The 17,123-nt window shown below is 41.3% G+C and overlaps 1 protein-coding gene across 1 annotated transcript in view; it reads right to left on the bottom strand.

Moving 5' to 3' along the window:
- Positions 1-17,123, bottom strand: part of KDR (kinase insert domain receptor (a type III receptor tyrosine kinase)) — a 58,882-nt gene that overhangs the window by 9,015 nt on the left and 32,744 nt on the right. The window contains exons 17-27 of the mRNA XM_006898099.1: positions 16,694-16,829; positions 15,770-15,874; positions 14,175-14,288; positions 12,310-12,398; positions 10,942-11,095; positions 8,625-8,722; positions 4,621-4,743; positions 4,375-4,486; positions 3,817-3,916; positions 3,283-3,388; positions 1,299-1,450 (exon numbers count right to left, since the gene is read on the bottom strand). Of these exons, the coding sequence (XP_006898161.1) occupies positions 1,299-1,450; positions 3,283-3,388; positions 3,817-3,916; positions 4,375-4,486; positions 4,621-4,743; positions 8,625-8,722; positions 10,942-11,095; positions 12,310-12,398; positions 14,175-14,288; positions 15,770-15,874; positions 16,694-16,829 (1,289 nt within the window). The remainder of the gene's footprint in view (positions 1-1,298; positions 1,451-3,282; positions 3,389-3,816; positions 3,917-4,374; positions 4,487-4,620; positions 4,744-8,624; positions 8,723-10,941; positions 11,096-12,309; positions 12,399-14,174; positions 14,289-15,769; positions 15,875-16,693; positions 16,830-17,123) is intronic.

Here is a 17,123-nt window from a genome sequence, read left to right as displayed (position 1 = left end):
ACAAAAAAATAATAAAATAATTTTTTTTAAATAAAAAAAAAGTGTTGCCAGTTCTAGACATGAATGAAACAGGTAGCTTGCTTGGTGGTTTCAAAGATCTCTAAACTCTCTTCTACCCCATCACAATGTCCCCGCTCCTCTGAGTGAGTTCCATGTGGAACCTGTCCCTGTGCACCCACCTCCTGGATATTGGCTGTGATGTGACAGCTGAGCAAAGCACCAGATACACAACAGTATTATCCTTCATGTCACACAGTCAACAGTTCTCTCAGCAGGACTGGCCCGACCCATGCTTTCAGGGATCCAATAAATCAAGGGGAGCCCTCAGGTGATACTAACAGTTAATGTGCTCATCTATTAACCGAAGTGTTGGAGCTTCAAGTCCACACAGAAGTGTCATGAAAGAAAGGTCTGGCCACCTAGCTTTATGGAGTACAGTTTTTCTTTGTTACACAGTGGGTTCTCCACAAGTCAGAATAGACTCCACGCATCAGAATGGACTCCACGCTGGCTGGTTGGTTTTTTTTTAAGTGGCTGTGGAGTTACAAGAGGAAAAACATCCAAAGGGGTTGGAAAAGAAACAAAGAAAAGTGAAGTAGTCCACTGGCTTAGTACAAGGCAATTTTAATATCACATTGTAGAAGGTCCTATCAACTTTCCCCCTGTATGTCCAGGTGCTGGGAGAGAGAAAAAAGAAAGCTGCCTTCTAAAGCCCCTTTGCAAAAAATCAGGAAAGGGCTGCAGTGCATGTGTTTTTAAACAAGCCCAGAAGTCCCACTGTGTAAATAAATGCTGAGAAGCAAGCTCAGAGGGGCTTCTGAAGAGGCGGTGTCCAGTCTAATTCAGGACACTTCCCCGTGGAATATATACATCGCAGCTTGGCCAGAGAGGCGCACTGAGTTTTCACAGATGCACAAAGATGCTTCCTCGTGAACCTAGCCTAAGCCATTTAATTCACACTCATTTAAGCATACCCGGTGATCAGTTCAATACAGATGTCTTTGTGAAATTGGTCTCTTTTTCTGAAGATTAACCAACTGTGGCATTCCAGTTATTTGCAGCTGCAGGGCCTGGGATTCTGAAAGGGGGTGTTGTGGTGACAATGTGGGGTGCAGATGGGAGGAATCTCACCCACCCAGGCTCTTTTCAAGGGGCACTCCCCTTCATAGTCGACTCAGGGCAGAGGTTAAATGTGGGAGTGGGATGTAGCAGCTTCCTAAGATAAATGCCTTCCTTTTACTCCCTCTTCCCAAGATGGCCTTGAAGCCCTCCCAGGGGATGCTAGCCATGTATAGTACCTGATGCCTGCTGTGTTGTCATAATGGAATTTGGGGTCGCATGCTTCCTCTTCTTCCATACAGGAAACAGGTGAGGTAGGCAGAGAGAGTCCAGAGTCCTCTTCCATGCTCAGCGTCTCAGAGATCGGGAGAACAATGTAGTCTTTGCCATCCTGAAACAATACACACAGGGTGGCCGTTAGGACTTGTGTCCTTCAAGAATCTTATCATGCAAAACAAAGCCACAGGAGTCACTGGGCTTTGGGATGCACTGGTTTTGTACAGAACTTCTAAGACAATGTGGAAAATGACTCATTACAAACAAAAGGGCATTACTAACTGTCCACGTGAATACTGTTGACAGGGCAACTGTCTTAGAGCCTATATATTTATCACAATTAAAAAAATAAATAAAACAATCAGAGAGGGGAAAAAATCCTGAGGTAGCAGACTGGTGGTCAGAACAAAGGTTTGAAGGAATTAGGAAAGTTCCAGTGGGGACTTGAAAAGGTGGGGTCATGATGGGCATGGATCAATGGTGATTAATTTTATAAGACACATGTATGGGAATTAAAATGTGTAGCACAGTGTGAATGGAGGAATGTATTAAAAACAATGTATAGAAATGAAACACAATGTACACAACTTTTACATATAAACCAATATATTTTTTATAAAAAATATAATGCAATAATAAACAACAAGAACCAAAGGGTACCTGAAAGGGTTGTGTATCTATTTTGGTATACTGGATTAGCTAACAACAACAGCAAAGAGGGGGAAAAGCCACCAAAAATCCACAAGATGATTAAGGGAACTCTGGTTACAATGTAGATAATGCATGCTGTCATTGAGGACAATCAGGAAATCTTTTCTATACAGAGTTAGTACGTTATTTCTTCACAAAACCTTGTAGAAATGACTGGGTCCTTTAAGAACAAGCCATCCAATTTCAGTCTCTGCATTTCAAGGCAATGAAAAAAAAAAAAAAGCCAACACAACAGACTAAAACCCAAACGGATGACAGTCTAAGGAAAAGTTTAATAAATGAACAGGCAAAAATGGGCCTTCGGAGAAAAGGTAACACAATTTAGTATTATTCAGCCAGGAGACAGAAACGAAGGTTCAAATGTTTGGAAGTTTCACTGATAAAAACAGATTTGACCCATTGTCCTCCGACTATACAAAAGGAAGGCTGAAGGAAATTGGCTTCCATTGTAGTAAGAGGCATTGTCTGGAGAGTAAATAATTTTCCCATGGTAAAGGTTACGGTTCTAAAATCTTCCAGTGGAAATTACAGCAGCTTGGGATCTGACCAAGGAGAGAGCCGTCCATTTTTATAGGGCTCGGATGTGATTTTGCCTGAAGACATTATTAAAAATTCCCTGAACTTTGCAGAGAATATGTAGAGCCACCGGAAGTTTTCTTCTTCCTTTTGGAAGAACATCTGAAGAGCTAAAATGAAGATAAGTAGGGAGAATGAGAGTGGTGTGCTTTAGGTTATGAATTAGGACACCCCACCCCACCCTGCCTGAAAGTGTGGTTACAACTATTTTAGAGCATCACTGCTCAGGTCTGGAAGGATATGCAGGTCCTTATTTAATGCAGAGAGCACAGTGGCCAAGTAAAGAACCTCTCACTAAGAAGTCCAGCACCCATCAGTACTCTGCACATCATGCTGGGGAAGGTGGAGGGTGAGATGCAGAGAGGAAGACCTTCAACAAGACGCACTGACCCAGTGAGTGTAACAGTAAGATCATGAGGATGGTACGGGACAGAGAAAAGTTTCGATCTGTTGCTCAGAGTGTCACTATGAGTGGTAGTTGCTTCGATGGTGGCCTAGTGGCAAGAAGCTGCACTGCAATCCCGAAAGCATGTGGTTCAAGTCCACCAGATGCTCCATGGGAGAAGGATGGACAATCTCTTCCCATGTGATTAACTGCCTCTCAGCTATGGGTTGATTCTGACTCAATGCTACATAACAGATTAGATGGAAGGTACAGACCTGCTGGGCATTAGCTTGCAAGAGATTTCCCAAATGTTCCACCAGCTCGGAAAATGTAGGTCTCTGATTGGGCTCCCCATGCCAGCAGTCAAGCATGGTCTGGTACCTAGAGAAATAAGACACTGATTTCATTTTAGGTTTCTTTCCTCTTGGATCTCAGCCTGGAAATAAATAGTACATGAATGAGCATGTGTAAAGAGCTCACCATGAACAGAGATGTTAGCTGTTGTTAAGACACAGATCTGAAGAAGAAAATAAAGACACAGATCTGTATAAGACACAGAATCCCCATACCTGGAGAGTCAATCTTATGCAGATAAAAGACAACATTACAAGTCAACACTGAATAAAAGTTAAGGAAGCACTTTTGTTCTAAGAAGGAACAGAGGACGCTAAGCTAGTGATGACCAATGAGGGCTTCAAGGAGGAGGCAGGACACACAGTGGGCTATAAAGGAAGTCCACACAGCCGAGAGTTCATGGCAGGAGAATGTGTCAGCAAGCAGAAGGGAGGAGGATCCTTTTAAACACTTACATTTCTGGGGTAGTATAATCAGGGGCTCTCATTCTAGTTCCTTCTTTCAGTCGCCTGCAAAATTCCTCATCGATCTTTACCCCAGGATATGGAGATGCTCCTAGAATAAACAAGAGTGGGGTTGGGGTTTTGTGTGTGTGTGTTTTTGAGTGAAATATTGACCTGATTTTCTCTTTTAAAAATCCCTGAGTCTAAATATTACTGATCCTCACCAATGTCCCATCAATTGTTTTTTAATTTTGCAACCCAAAGATTCCAAGGGAGGGGACAAGGAAAGGGGAAGTATTCAGGGTGGGGGGGAAGACAGAGTAATGATGGGAAAGGTCCAATGGTGATTAATTTTAGAAAACATAATGCATGAGAATGATTGTATAAAACACAATGTGAATGAAGAATAGTGTGTAATACAAGGTATACAAACCTTGTAAACAAAGTAGTAGGAAAAAAGAATTTTTTAGAAAAGTAAAATATAAAAGAGGAAAAGACATGTGGGGACCAGTAACTTTTTTCTTATTTTGTTTATGAGTCTGGATGGAGGGATAAAGAAAAGTAACTTACCCAAGGAAAATATCTCCCAAAGCAAAACACCGAAAGACCACACATCACTCTGGATTGTGTACACTCGATCAAAAATTGTTTCTGGGGCCATCCATTTCAGAGGGAGGCGAGCCTAAGAAGGCAGAAGACAGACCTCAATTAGCAAATGTCAAAATAACACAACTTCCTTTGTTTCTAACATGTGTTTCTGAAACTTGCTATAGGAATTTGGCTGCTGGCACAAACAGATCGGGCTTTGAAACTTACATCTCCTTTTCTGACATAGTCCGGGTCTTTATAAATATCCCGCGCCAAGCCGAAGTCACAGATTTTAACCACGTTCTTCTCAGACAAGAGGATGTTCCGCGCTGCCAGGTCCCTGTGGATACACTGCAAAGAAAATCGTGTATGCATTAGGTCTGAGCACAGCTGATTTCTTCCACATCTGCCGTGACCTCATCCTTGAGAAAAGAAATCCCGTATCAGAAAATCAACGGATTAACAAGCGCCACGTTAATATCTTTTATCAACACTTCAGGAGGGGGGAAAAAATTCTGGGAGTTTCATTGAAACACACACCTGCTAATCTCATAAACAGACCCAATCTTTGGAGTTAAGTAAGTCAGTTATAATACGATGACAGAGTCACAAATAAATTTCTCTGAGACACAATGAAGAATGTGTTTCTGGTCACATCCACACATCCCCTTCGCCTGGTGCCATATATGGTTAACGTTATGCTAAGGCGTTTGCAGAACGGGGTTTATCACAAGTGAATGCATGGAAATCAGCAACAAGGACTCACACTGGTTTGATGCTCCTCAACAGTTTCCCCATTCTCTGTGTAACCAAGGCTGGACTGGCTCTCAAATAAGTCTTGGTGACACTCATTCTGTTTTTAAAATGTTAAATTATCATTGCCCCTGCTAGACTCAAATTGTGCCTGATTCATTCCAACCATACACACAATGGGATTAGACCATCAGGAGTCATTGCATTTCCACTGACTGATCTTCAGTAGATCAATCAAGTCACCTTGGTCTGGAAGGTCTGCTGAAACCTACTCAGCATCGTGACCAGATACAACCTCCACTGGTCAACTGATAGTGGATATGGATGAGGTGCACTAGCTGACAATGGAAGCCAGCCTTTCATATTAAAGGTGAGAATTAAAGATCTACTGAAGCAATTTCAGCATCTCATTAATAAAGTCTGGAGACTAAAGTGCACCTGATACAGGCCATGGTCTTTGCAATCACTTGCTATGCATCAGAGAGCTGCACAATGATTATGGACGATAGAAGAATTAATGACTTTGAACTGTGGTGTTGGAGAAGAGTATTGAATATACCATGGACTACTAAGAGAATGAAAAGGTTCGTCCTAGAGAGAGTGAGGCCAGGCTGCTCCTTGGAGGCAAAGATTCTGAAGCTTTGTCTGACCTATTTTGGACATGTTGCAAGGAGAGATCAGTCCTTGGAGAGGGATATCATGCCTAGGAGGGTGGAGAGACAGTGCAGGAGAGGAAGACCCTCTATGAGATGGATTGATTCAGTGACTGGGTTAATGGGGGTAGATGTGCCAGAGATAATGAGATTGGCTCAGAATAGAGCAGGGTTTAGGGCTGTTGTACATAGTTGCTGGCAACTCAACGGCACATAACAACAATAACACTATTAATCAAGTAGATTCTTTAGTGCAAGAAAAAGCCAACCTGAATTCACCTTCGTTTTCTTACTAGTTTTTTAAATGTCTCAAGTTTCTCCCATTTATTTATCTCCACAGTCATCTGATTTCCTACTGATGCTCCAAAAAGCCAATTTGTGTCCCAAAGGAGAGAGTATGGGAGTTTCAGAGAATATTTCAGAATGAATGAATACCTTAAATGAGAACTGTTACGTTCCATCTGAAATTATTAGCAAGGGTGATCATGGGCTGACCTGGTGTGGGCAAGTTCCTCTGAGTGACAGCATGTCCAGAAACACCTTGCCCAGCATGAATAAGCAAGACAGAGATTCCTTAAACAAGGTAGAACTTTCTACAATCTCCTCAACCAAAATGCTTCCTTTTTTTGGTTTTTTTTTTTTCCAGTCAAACAATCAGGTGTTAGGTATTCCAGAAACTATTTGGTAGATGGCGAGAAGATGAAAGGGTCCTCCATTCCCTTCCAGTAACTATAAGAAATCCTGACTAAATGATAGCTTTGAATTAAAAAAAAAAAAAAGAAATAAAATTTCCCATATGACCCCAGTTCTCTCTCATTCTTTTGAGAGAAGAAAGAGAAAAGCAACTTAGCAAGGCTATCAAAGAGTTTAGGTCTGAATACTTGTCATTCAGGAAGACCTGACTTAAAGATTTCACCTTAATTTAGAAGTAAAATGTGCACTTAAGTCTCCATTCCCTCAAGAGGCTGCAGGAGGCAAACAAATATTGTCAACTGATAGTTTTTCCTGAAATTCTGTTTGCATGTTCCTTGTTTACAGTCCATTTGAGTCTTTCCTGAAGGGCGACTTCAAGCACCCTTCCTCCATCCACGGTGTTTACAACTTTTAGAATATTTGTAACTTGTCACGTTCCCACCTCTGCTTTTGTTTGGCCTACTTTTCTAAGTTTAGCTCTTTTAATCGCTCTCATCTGAAGCATGTCCTGCCTAGCTGCTAATTATACTACCAACAAATACTTTTTTGATGAATGGTGATGGATGTAAAAGAAACTAAAAATAGCCTTTCTTACACGAAGACAGTGGCAAGATTCGGGTCCTCACCCCTCTGAGGTCACTGCTCAAATGCCACATCCTTAGTAAAGGATTCTTATCCATTTGCTAAAAAAATTAAGATATACATCCTTAGACGCACACACACACATACACACATCCCATCCTTTACCCACATAAACACACAAATGTGTCATTCTTGCCTTCTTTTTCTCCACAATATTCAACCACCTAACCTACATTATAACAGATGGAAAAAAGATTGAAACTGCCAATGACTTGATCCTTCTTGGATCCACAATCAATGCACTTGGTCCCAGCAGTCAGGGGATCAGGAGACATCTTGCACTGGGAAAGTTTGCAGTCAAAGACCTTTCCGAATTATTGAGAAGCAATGATGTTAGCTTGAGGACTATGATGTGCCTGATACAGGTTATGGTCTTTTCATTCACTTCTTATACTGCTGTGAGCTGAACAATGAATAAGGATGACAGAAGAATTGATGCCTTTGAATTGTGGTATTGGAGAAGAGCACTGAATATCCCATATCCTGCCAAAAGAACAAGTAGATGTGTCTTGGAGAAGGTGCAGCCAGAATGCTCACTGAGGCAAGGAAGGAGAAGCTTTGTCTCAAATACTTGAGCATGTTGCTAGTAGAGGAATATTATGCTTGGAAAAATGGAGGGATGGGAAGGAGAGGAAGGCCCTAAATCAGGTGACTGCAGCCACGGGTTTGAGTATGTTAGAGATTGTGAGGTTGGCACAGGATAGAACAGCGTTCGGACCTGTTGTTCATAGTGTCGCTATGAGTCGTACTCAACTCGACGGCACCTAACAACAACAAGCCTACATTGTGGAGTCTCAGGGTGGAACACACACTTAATATGCTTGGCTGCTAATGCATGACATTCAGGTCCACTCAGAGGCACCTTGGAAGAAAGGCCTAGGGCTTGATCCCCCCCCAAAATCAGTCATTGAGTATTGAGTATTGAGCCATTGACCTGACATATTTTTTCATCTGAAACACTTGAATCCATGACTCAAAGACAATTGAGTTTGGTTTCAGTTGGTTAAAGGACCATGTGGAAGCCCTGAATGGTTCAACAATTAACACACAATGCTGCCAACTGAGAGTCTATAGGTTCATGGACACTCAGACATGTCTTGGAAGAAAGGCCTGGTGACCTACTCCCCCAAAAGCAGCCATTAAAACCCCTTTACAGCACAGTTAAAATGGGCACACATGCAACTGTCATGAACCAGAATTGTCTCGGCAACAAAAGTCCTTTTAACCTACTACAGACTTTATTTTGTTTGTCTCCACATCCACCAAACATCACCTCCATTGGGATGAAGAGTTTTGTCTGTTAGCTCATCCCAATGTTCTTGGTGCTTGAAACATTACCTAGCAGAAGATGCTCAATTAGTATATGCCTCATATAAATTAATTTCACAAAGGTTCTATATTCTCTTAACAACTACAGAGAGACTGGTCCTGACACCTTCCTTGGAAACTTGTGATCTGTAGAGAGAGCTCATGTCTCCTTGAGTTGCTTACCTTGCGGGATGCCAAAAATTCCATGCCCTTCGCCACCTGGAAGCTGTAACAGATGAGATGCTCCAAGGTCAGGAAGTTCTTGTACACATCTTCAGAAACTGTCAGGAAAGCAGTATGAGAGAGGTCAGTATTTTCACCACTCAGTACTACTGCCACTCCTGTAGAATGAACAAGAATTTAAAGACCTTGGAGTTTCAAGAACCAGAAGCAAAAAGAAAAATGTCTCTGTCTTCTTCAGATTTACTGAAACCCTCATGTTACTCACCTTTATCATATCTCTTAGGGAAAATAATGTTGTTTTGTTTTTTTATTTTTAGCCCAATTTAATAGTCAAATTCAGGCAGCTGAATGGATTAAGATTCACAGAGACAACAGGAAGTTAAGGAAGATTGTCAGATTGATTGTTTTAAACTATTGTTTGGTCTTTGTTTTTGTTTTGGGGTTGCCTATTATTTTTTTCAATGTACCCAGAGGGATAAACAATAGTTTCATATCAAGAACTCTGAAAATAAAGCAACATTATTCAGGGTCACTAAATTTGTTCTCTCCAAGCTTTGTCCTGGGACAAGGGCCAAAGGTCAAACTATAATCTAGAGCGGATGACTAAAAATACCAGAAATATATTTACCTCTCTCACTTTCAAGCTGAAAAAGTGCTGTAAACATATTAAACCTGGCTCATAAATGCAATATATTTTCTTCCTTTAAGGATATGGATGAGGGATAACAAGACAATTGAAAGAAGGTTAATTTATGGGAATTGTGGGCATTTATTTCCTTAGAACTGGTACAAATAAGCAACTGGTACAAATAAGCAATATCATGAGTGTTTTCAAAACAATCTCTTCATTTTGGAGATAACACAAATGGCCTCTTTCCAGGCAATAAAAGACCACTGTCAAAAAAGGGATAGTCATAATAACCTTGAAAATATTAAAATGAACCTTGGTAGCACAACAGTGCAGCACTCATCTGGTAACAGAAAGATTAGGGGTTCGAACTCACAGAATGATTTCACGGGATAAAGACCTGGCTATCTGTTTGTTTCTATTAAGAATTACAGTCTAGAAAACCCTGTGGGCCACTCTTCTCTATTATGTAGGGTTGCTAAGAGTGAAAAATAGACTCGACGACATCTAATATCAAGACAGTTTTAAAAATCCCTGAGGCTTTCTCATTGACTTGTCATGCTTAGGGTCAGAAAGCAATCTCCTCCTATAAAGAGTTACAGCCTCAGAAACCCACTATGAGTCTAACTCAACTCATTGGCAATGGGTTGGGTTTGGGTTTGATTGGAGAGATCTAAGGGGTGAGACCTCTTCATTTTTCAGCTGAAGAAATGGAGGCCAATTTCCAGTCAGCACTCTCTGTAGTCCAATATGTTAGCTCATTCTCTTAGGTTTTCAGCTGACTGGCCACTATTTTTGAGAGAGATGGATCAGTGAAAGAAAGAATGACTTCTGTGGGGGTGGACTGACACAGTAACCACAGCAATAGGCTCAAATGTATCAGAGATGGTGAAGATGGCACAAGATAGAGCGAGATTCACACCTGTGGTTCACAAGATCACTGAGTCACACTCAACTCAACACCACCTAACAACATATGCAGGCCCATGAAAAGGAAACAGACGTGGGTTTTTCCTACTGTTTCTTAGATTCTTCTAAGTTCATGGGGGCAGATGAGTCAGAGACCTAGCTACTGGGTTTAGTGGTGGGCTGGGGATATGGTTTCACCCATAAAGAACACTAAAATTTCACTGGAAAGGTTACTGGATGAAGAAAAGTGTATTTATCAAAACTCCTTTCAGAAAATATGGTTAGACACAATACTTGGTAAGCTGCTTGGTGGGGAGAAAACAGCAAACAACCCTAGAACTGCTTTGTGGCAGGTTTGCTGTAGTTAATTGAAAACTATTGTGTGGTGAAAATTAAAATGTGGGGAAGAGCCACTTGGCACAATAAGGAGGCTAATCAACCATTAGAACCTCTTTGTTGATCCCTCCAGAACATAGTACTTAGCCTTTTTTGCTAATATTGAATCAATATGTTAAGAGTATCTGTTATGTTAGCCCTCCTGAGAGACCCATATTTCTCAAGCCAATCCTTTTAAACTTCATAATCTTGCCAGCTAATTGTTTAGGACTTCCTCACTCTGCTTCTGGGGAGAATAATAGAAACAGCCTAGAATGTCAAAGTCTCTTTCAAGTATGAGGTAACATTGGATTTTCCACATTACAAAATTCCTTACAGCACTCTATCACCTGGTCAGTTCCTACCAGAGCTTGAATTAAGCAAAGCAGCAGCAATGGCAGATACCTTCTTCCTCCTCCACATCACTGAGGGACTTCTCCTCAACAAATCCAGAACTGGCTGAGCTCTGGCTACTCGTGATGCTATCCAAGCGGCGTTTCAAGTCCACAGGGATCTCCCCAACATAGTCTTTTCCTTGACGGAACCGTGCCCCCTTGGTCTATAAAGAAATAAACAACATGTCTGTCTACAAAGTGGATCTTGAAATGGTGATAAAATACGGAAACAACAGAGACTATTAAAAAGTACACAATAAAGACAAACTTCAGGATTATATGGGGTCTGGGCTGAAATGCCAAGCAAATTCTTTATATATTGTTGTTGTTATGTGCCGTTGAATCACCTGCATCTCATAGCAACCCTGTGCACAACAGCCCAAAACACTGCTCTATCCTGTGCCAATCTTTTTGTCTCCAACACACCTATCTCCATCATCCCAGCCACTGAATCAATCCACCTCATCGAGGGACTTTCTCTCCTGTGCTGTCCCTTTACCCTCCCAAGCATGACATCCTTCTCCAAGGACTAGTCCTGCCTTGCAACATGTCCAGAGTGCGTCAGATGAAGTTTCAGAATCTTTGTCTCCAAGGAGCAGCCTGTTCTCTTAGCAGTCTATGGTATATATTCCTCATCACAACAACATGCAAGCTACTATAGCATGACAACTAACAGATAGGTAACATGAAGCATAGCTCCCACAGTTTAAAAAGATAAAAATATCTTGCTTCATGTTTCAACCAATTACTACTTTGGAGTGTTCTTTACAGAGAGATTTATACTCCTTGGAGCCAGATATAGGTAGGATAGAGAGAGAATCAGCAAAAGAAGTCTCTCAATGAGATAGATTGATTCAGTGACTGCAACAATGGACTTAAGCATGACAGAGATCACGAGAATGGCACAGAATAGGGCAAAGTTCACATCTGTTGGTCATAGGATTGCTATGAGCCGTCAATTTGATGTCACCTGCGGCGATGGTCTCTAGTGTGTCAGGAAGTGTGGTGTGAGGATGGCGCAGGATAGGACAGGGTTCAGATCTTTTGTTCATAGGGTCGCTATGAGTGGTACTCGACTTGATGATAGAAAGAGAATAACCTAGAAATGTCATTTCCTTCAACTGTCCCCTTCCCTCATCATATCCACCATATTCACCTTCTCCCTTCCTCTATATTAAATTAAGAAAAAAAATAACACAGGATAAGCATACCTCTCCCACCCCAGAAGGCAAAGGAGGAAGTTACACCAAGCAGGAGGTAATGTGAAAAGACCCTTTACAAGTTCTTCACAGAATTTCAATCAAAATGCCAGCGTATACAACTTTGAGTTTTCTCCTTTTTTACAATACGCCCAAAGTTGGGTTACAAAATAGCATACCTTGTAGGGGATGAATTCGTTTCTCTTTCCCCGTAAGTACGTCGATAGGTTTCCAAACTTGCAAAATTCCACAATCACCATGAGCGGTCCTGAAGAGCACAGAATGTTAAAAAAGGAAAATGTGTTTTCACTCCTGTTTCTCACTGAGTAATCCTACAGATAACTCAGAAGACGGTTGCCATTTTCAACTGGAACTTAAACACACACCTTCCCAAAAATCACAAACATTGCTTTTTCAATTCCAACTTATATATCATTTCTCTATAGGACAAACTAGAACTGCCTCATAGGGTTTCCGAAGCTGTAATCTTTATGTGCACAAACTGTCATATCTTTCTCCCACAGAACAGCTGATGAGTTTCAAGTGCCAACTTTTGGGTTAGCAGCCAAGCTACCCAATCACTTTGCCACTTGGGCTCCCTGGGAACAGGATCTTAGAAATCAATTGATCATACTTTCCTTATTTTATAGTATTTTTTTCTTCAAAAGGCAATTAAACTAGCTTAACTAAAGTTTCATTATCAAACTTACACGCTTGCTTTTCCACTAAGATATAATATCATTCTATTTGCTGAGAAACAACTCTTAAATCTTTTGCTTTCAAATTTTGAGGAAGTTTACTTTTTTCTTGTTGTTGATAAATGATGTTTAAGACTGTATTAGGGACCCTGTGGACAATGGCTCTAAAATGTGCCCTATTCTGAGGCCACCTCATATCTCTGACCTAACTGACCCACAGCCACAGTTTTATAAACACTTAAGACAAACAACAACAAAACAACAAACCGTTGCCTGACTCAGTGATTCTCGAGGACAGCAGAACTATCCCTGATGTCCTGGGCCTGGAAATCATTGCTGCCCTATCTTCTCCTAGGGAGCAGCTGGTGGCTCTGATATCCTTGACCTTTCACTCAGCAACTAAGCACTTACGTCCTGCACCACCAGGGCTCCTACATCTATGACGAAAGTAGCCAACACTGGTGTCTCTCTCTCATTGCTGTCAAGTATAATCATCTCATTGTTGACCCTACACAGGGTTTTCAGAGGCTATACATTGCATGGCAGGAGACTGCTTGTCTTTCAATTAGCAGTAAAAACTCACTGCCCACTAAGTCATCATAACTAATGTTGTTATTGTGTATCATCAAGTCAGAACTGACCCATCGCTGACTCTCCAGTGAGTTTTCAGAGACAATTAATCTCACGGGAGGAGACTGACCATCTTCCTTCTCATGGAGTAGCTGGTGAATTCAAACCATGTACCTTTGGTTTGCAAGTGCAACTCCTTAGCAGTAGGCCACTAGAACTCCCTTAATAGTGATGTTGGTGTTTGTTGTCATTATGTGCCGTAGAGTTGCTGGTGACTCATAGCGACCCTATGTACAACAGCCCTAAACCCTGCTCTATCCCTTGCCAATCTTATTGTCTCTGACACACCCACCCCCATTACCCCAGTCACTGAATCGGTCCATCTCACGGAGGGTCTTAATTCATAGAAACTTTTAGAATAATTGACTACTATGCCATTAGATCTCCACAAAATATAGATCTAGGAATCTGACAAAGCTTCTTGGGAAACCAAGACATTGACTGGTTTCTAGCAGATTTTACCAGATATGTTGCTGTTGGGTGCCATCAAGTCAACTACAACTCATAGCAGCTCTACGAACAACAGATCTGAACCTTGCCCTAGGCTGCACCATCCTCAAGATCTCTGCTATGCTTGAGCCCAATGTTACAGTCACTATGTTAATTCTTCTTGTTGAGAGCCTTACTCTCTTTCTCTGATCCTGCACCTTTCCCAGCATGAAAGCTAGGAAGCACACACCAAAATGAAGCAAAGGGAGCCATCCAGCGAGACTCACCTCCTGGCTTAGTGCAGGCGCCTAGAAGGTTGACCACATTGAGATGATGGCCAATATGAATGAGGATCTTGAGTTCAGACATTAGGGCTCGGTGTTCACTATGAGTTGCTCCTTCTACAAACAGAGCAAAGAAAGCAGTCATACATGTGGACATGAACTTAGGACATACAATACTTCTTTCTCTGCTAACCATACTGTATGTCTTACCTTCCCGGGAAAAGACAGCTATTATTCCTTTCTATGACAAGTACGTTTCCTTAAAAGTAAAGTGCACATGATATTTTCTAACTATAAATAAAACAATTCTGTTTAAATTTCCTTAAGAGCGCTATGGATTTAATAGTGAATTAAGTATTTCACCATTGTGAACTCTTTTTGCAAAGTGGAGAACACAGCTGCAAATGGAATCATGCCCAGATGCTCTTCTATTACAAAAATGGATTTCACATATCAGGTTTGAGTGGCTTCTTAGGACCTGGTTATGTCAGTGTTTCTTTATAGAGGGGCAACATCGTAGAATAAAACATCACTGTGTGTGAGAGACTGGCTGATATTCCAGCAGGTCTGTGCCAATCAGGAAACTTAACAAGGGCCAGCTGGCAAGGCCAGTTAGCTAACAGGGCTGACAGGGTTAAGGTTGTAAGTTTATCGTCACATAGACTGGTACCCTTTCCTTGAATTCATAGACAGTCACTCCTCAACCTTCACAAGATTTGATGAGTGGTATCAAAATTACAAACTTCAGGGCCACATGAGAGAAGGGCAAAATATCTTTGAAACACAATGACATTGTCTTCAGCAATGAAAGGCAAAACATCATAACTGGTTGCAAGGGGAAAATTGAATCACCTCACAAAAATGAAGTGGAAAGCTCAGAATTCCATTCCCATTAGGATTAACTCTGCCCAACTTTTCTATAACATTGAGCACACCTAGATTGCTAGATCCTCCCTTCACAAGCTGGCAAGACTCTAGAAATACTTTTCCTTATGTAAAAGTGTTTGAATTCTTTGTGTGTGAAAAATCACCTTTGGATGAAAACACAATGTGATGTATAAATACATACTCAAGGAATTTTTATTAACAAGTTAGTCTCATTTTTTAAAAAAAAGAACATCACTCCCAACCCCTCCTTTCCTAGCATTACCGTCGTTACTTTTACATACCATCTTTATTTTGAAGTTCTTTCGTATAACCTACTTCCAGATAGTGTACTGTTTCTGAAATTCCATTGTCTTTACTTATTATATCAAAATCATTTCTGTGTTTCCAGACGGTCAATAATTAGCTTATCCATGCACCATAAATATTAAGAAATAATTGTAATAAAATCACAGTATTGCTCCCCCTGCAACCAGGACCACTAAATACAATCATACAGGTTGTAATCTGTACAAAGACTCACAGGTAAGGTAAAGGTACAGAAGTAGGGAGCCTCATGAGAGGGGAAAGGAGACACTTCTTTCTAATTAGCAAAAAAGGCATGATATAGTTGGGTTACCTGCTTAGCTACCAGGTCTAACTAATCACTGAGACACAGCACATGCCTTGTTTAAAAACTGGGTGAGATGGACAGAGACATATAATGTTTTTACCTTTCAACATTTTGACAGCCACTGTCTTGCAAGTTGTTGTCTTGTCGATTCCAAAGGCATCGGCTTCAATCACTTGGCCAAAGGCACCACGGCCAAGAGGTTTACCTAGAGTCAACAGTCAAAGTTAACTATGAAACAGACTGTGATAACTACACCACCAAAGTGATGCTCCTTGTCTTAGCTTATTTGATAGCTGTCCCACCCCAAACCTGTCTCCAAATGTCAGAGTTTGGATGATAAATTTTTATAGGAACCCTATTTCTAGGTGAATAAAATGACAGATAGGTCTGTCTTAGTGAGGTTAAAACCAAGTTTCTCCTTGAAGGCAAGGATTTTGAAGCTCCATCTCACATACTTTGGGCACATGGCCAACAGGGACTAATCTTTGGAGAAGGACATCATGCTTGGAAGGTTGGAAGGGTGGAGTGTCAGCAAAGGGGGGGAAGACCCTGGATGAGATGGATTGACATGGTAACTGGCACAATGGGATTAGGTGTGTCAGAGTCAGGATAGGGCAGGGTTCAGAGCTATTGTATGTAGGGCCACTATGAGTTGCAGGTGACTTGATGGCACATAACAACAATAACAACAACAACAAAATGACAATTATACAAAATCAAGAGGCTAAGGAAGTATTTCTAAACCAGGACCTGACATTTTAATAGACTAGAGCTCTAGTAGCTTAATGGACAAGGAGTCGTGCAACCAACCAAAAGATAGTTGGTTCAAATCCACCAGCTGCTCTATTGGAGATAAATGGACAATCTCCTCTTGTAGGATTTACAGTGTCCAAATAAAGAGGGTCAGCAATGAATTGGTTCTGACTTGATGACAACGAGAGAAAGGGAGAGTAGTTGTAATCCAACAGGAGGAGGAGAGAGTCTGGTAAACATAACACCGAATTCATATTACATGAAGACACACCCAGTTTCAGCCGGTCTCTGGGGAATTCCCATTTGCTGGCATCGTAAGGCAAGCGTTCACAATGCTCATCCAAGGGCAGTTCATCGGGATCCATGACAATGGACAAGTAGCCCGTCTTCAGTTCCCCTCCATTGGCCTGGAAAACATCAGTCCTTCCAGTCACATACACCCTGTTGTTTGGCCGCTAGTTTTGAGTCTTGTTATGGCACCTCACCCCCGATGTCTCATTTTCCAATAAGACTCTATAGAATTTGTGAGTACTCCCATTACATTCTGGTTTCCAGTGTCCCTTCTTTCCCCAAATGAGCTCAGATTAAGTGCTTAAACCTTAATTACACCAGACAGTCCGAGCCCTTTTCCTCTCTAGTGGTTTCTAGCAATTAGAGTCCAGTGGCCCAGTCAGAAGAAAGTGGGCAGGAATGTAATTCCA

The sequence above is a fragment of the Elephantulus edwardii genome, unplaced genomic scaffold, assembly GCF_000299155.1.
Source record: "Elephantulus edwardii isolate Elephantulus edwardi_28Jun2011 unplaced genomic scaffold, EleEdw1.0 scaffold00220, whole genome shotgun sequence".
Classification (NCBI taxonomy): Eukaryota; Metazoa; Chordata; class Mammalia; order Macroscelidea; family Macroscelididae; genus Elephantulus; species Elephantulus edwardii.
This window is presented reverse-complemented; position numbering and strand designations above follow the sequence as displayed.